The sequence below is a fragment of the Dendroctonus ponderosae genome, unplaced genomic scaffold (assembly GCF_020466585.1).
Source record: "Dendroctonus ponderosae isolate FM_Combo_2020 unplaced genomic scaffold, Dpon_F_20191213v2 Dpon_F_20191213_5, whole genome shotgun sequence".
Classification (NCBI taxonomy): Eukaryota; Metazoa; Arthropoda; class Insecta; order Coleoptera; family Curculionidae; genus Dendroctonus; species Dendroctonus ponderosae.
In genome coordinates, this window is record NW_026018715.1 from 15,145,800 (window position 1) to 15,148,804 (window position 3,005).

The 3,005-nt window shown below is 39.4% G+C and overlaps 3 protein-coding genes across 8 annotated transcripts in view; 2 read left to right on the forward strand and 1 right to left on the reverse strand.

Moving 5' to 3' along the window:
* Positions 1-3,005, forward strand: part of LOC109542034 (muscle-specific protein 300 kDa) — a gene marked incomplete in the record, with an annotated part of 344,492 nt that overhangs the window by 260,951 nt on the left and 80,536 nt on the right.
* The window catches only part of LOC109542090, a 72,511-nt gene that overhangs the window by 60,969 nt on the left and 8,537 nt on the right, over positions 1-3,005 (reverse strand). The window lies entirely within an intron of this gene.
* On the forward strand, positions 1,932-2,627 carry LOC109544208 (coiled-coil domain-containing protein 124-B). The gene has a single exon (XM_019914277.2). It carries the CDS (start codon positions 1,975-1,977, stop codon positions 2,545-2,547), a length of 573 nt encoding a protein of 190 aa, XP_019769836.2. The 5' UTR covers positions 1,932-1,974; the 3' UTR covers positions 2,548-2,627.

Genomic DNA, 3,005 nt, shown 5'->3' on the forward strand with positions numbered 1-3,005 from the left:
CCAAGGCTTAAAGCAGCAACAACGCTACACATAGAAACTGATGATGGTGGAAAACACCGAAACGTATTTTAATTGATAAATAGACAATAAATGACTGAAGCCCAGGGAATTGATTTTGAATTAAAGTTTAAGTCGAGCAAACCAAAAGTGTTGCGTAACAATTACCGAAAGTTCTTTTCTAAATGCAGGGTTTTTCTATGACAAGAACGTTGCTCTTCTTCAACTGCCATCAAGGGATAATTTTCTTACTAAACCCGAAGAAGTTCTTTGGAGAGAAAACTTTCAAAACCTGGCAACATGCCAAATTCGTTGCGCGGGTGAACTTCAAGGAAATTTTTCTCCGGATTTAAACAGGAATTGTTCTGAAAAAACGGCCGAAAACAGTGCCAAAAGAAAATTTGGTGTCTCAAAGGCGCAAAGAGCAAACCTCTCAAGGAATCACCATTGTGGAAAACTCAGAAAGGTTCGGGTGAAAACCGCATTAATCACCCCGTGTTGGCCCGCCTTCCCCTACTTCTATAATTATCGCCGAATATCACTGGTTGAAGAAAAAAGGTTTGTCACCATCGTGCAGCAAACGTAAACTACAACCTTGAATATGATAAAGTGGGTTTTTTCCTTGCGGCTTTGGTTACGCAGTCAAACTCACCAACACTAGCAGATTTGCAGAAAAATTAATTGGAAGAGGAAGTAGAAAAGAAAAAACTTAATCTCTTTTGACATTAAACTGGGTGTAATATTAATTTTTATTGAAAAAACTTAAAAATTGAAACTCCGTACAAGGTCAAAGGCAACGTAAGAAACTTCTTTATAGTGTGACTCACTCTAATGGGTATTAAAAAATACGAATTACAGTTGAGTCCGGATATAACGAACTTGAAAAATGAACTAAAACTGGTTCGTTATATCCGGAGTTCCCTATAAGTGAATAATCATACAAAAACACGGGGTGTATTTTATTTCGTTATTTTCACATAGAGTAGTAGAAGTTAATAGGTATGACTAAAACGAACACAAAGAGATAAACAAACTTCAATTTGAAATCTACTTCATAAAGTCTGTAATTTTTGTTTGTACATTTCTGCTGCAAAAAATCATCAGTTTCTATGTGTAGCGTTGTTGCTACACATAGAAACTGATGATGGTGGAAAACACCGAAACGTATTTTAATTGATAAATAGACAATAAATGACTGAAGCCCAGGAATTGATTTTGATCTGGAATTGAAACACAGTCAGGAAAGTATCTACTATACAACTAACCTAAAAAGTGATCGTTATATCCGGAAGTTCGTTATAAACGGGTTCGTTATAACCAATAAAAAAAATACGTTGGTCTTTATGGACGACGTTTCAATTAAAGGAAAAAGTGTATTTTAACCGAAAGTTCACTATAACCGGTTCATTATAAGCGGACTTTACTGTACTTCCAAAGGTACATTTTCTTCGTAATTTAAAGCCTAGAAAAATAATAATTTACAAGTTGACTTCTAAAGTTGTTAACTAAAGCTTGGCTGTGTGGTTCTGCTACAGTGCCTGCTTCCCTAACAGCAATTAACTAATTTAGCTCCTCATTAGTATCTGCAAGCAAAAGAGGATCTTCTTCACCCATATTTTCTGCCATTGCAGTTGCCAAAAGAATGTGCATTGCGGTCTCCAGTTTCACTCTCAAGCCATACGCCCAAACGGGAAACCGTCTTTTCCAATCTATCCCTAATCCCTAATCGGGCGCTAATCAGCCAAAAAGTGCCGGTTAATGTAATCGCTGTTTAGAATACACAAAACAGTGGTTAAGCGACGTAATTTTTAATCACTGTTTAGTCAAACGGTGCAACCGGGCATAAAAGTTCCATTAGGCCAAAAGGAGCTCGGGCGTTAAGGCGAAAAACACGTGAAAAACTGACACTGACCCAAGCAGGTCTCACGCAAAAATGTCACTTTAAATAAACCTGCCAAGTCCACCATCAATCTGAAGATGCCGAAGAAATTCGTGGGCGAAAACTCAAAAGCCTGCGCAGCCAAAGCGAGGAAGCTGAAGAGCGGCGCCCTGGAGAAGAAAAGCTGCGACCAGCAATGGGCTGATCGGTGCAAGAAGATCGAGAAGAAACTGATGCGAAAGGAGGAGAAACTGGAAAAGCGCCAGCAATACCTGAACAGGAAGAATGAGCTAAAGGAACTGTTGAAAAAGGAGACTGAAGTCGCAACAAAGCCACGGGCTTCGCAAAAACTCACTCGGCTGAAAATCGAGCAAAAACTCCTGGAAAGCCGACCCAAGTGTAAGCCACTGGCCACAGAATCAGTGGCGGAAAACCTCAATCGGCTCAGTTTGGGCGAAGAAATCGCCAGAACCATCGACGCCGCCCTCGCCCTTCTGGACAACGAGCTCCTTCTGGATAAACAGCCGGAAAAACGGCGCAAAGCTGAGTACAGAAGTTTCCAGGAAAAGCGACTTAAGGAACTGAAGAGCATCCATCCAACGCTAAAGTTGTCGCAGCTAAAAGAATTGGCGTTTAAAGAGTGGCAAAAAATCATCCAGCGCGTGAAGTGAACGAACTATTTTGATTATTACTGTTTAAATACCAAAAAAAACCAACTGTCTTTGAAATAAATGCCTAATTATCGCCCGGATGAATACAAATAGTTTATAGATCATTTTCAGTGCGATCGTTAACCAAAAGCAATTAATAAAATCAAGAAAAACCATAAACACATCATAACGGGCGGTTTACGATTGAAAAGCGATTTACGGTTCGCCTCGTTTTGCACTATGTTTATTTGTTTTAGGCGAATATATTTTTACGTTATTGACAGTTTTATACAGCGTTTAAGTTGCGCTTTATTATATTAATATGGGCCTGCAGCTCATGCTAGCAGACTGAGCATTAAACAGCACTTTAATGTGTATGGTTTGCGGCTCCAGGCTGTTTGGTGTGTAAATTCACATTAACATTTCTTGTTACTTTGTGGGATTCCAGACAATCCAGTCTGGAAATCGATCCTGGCTTA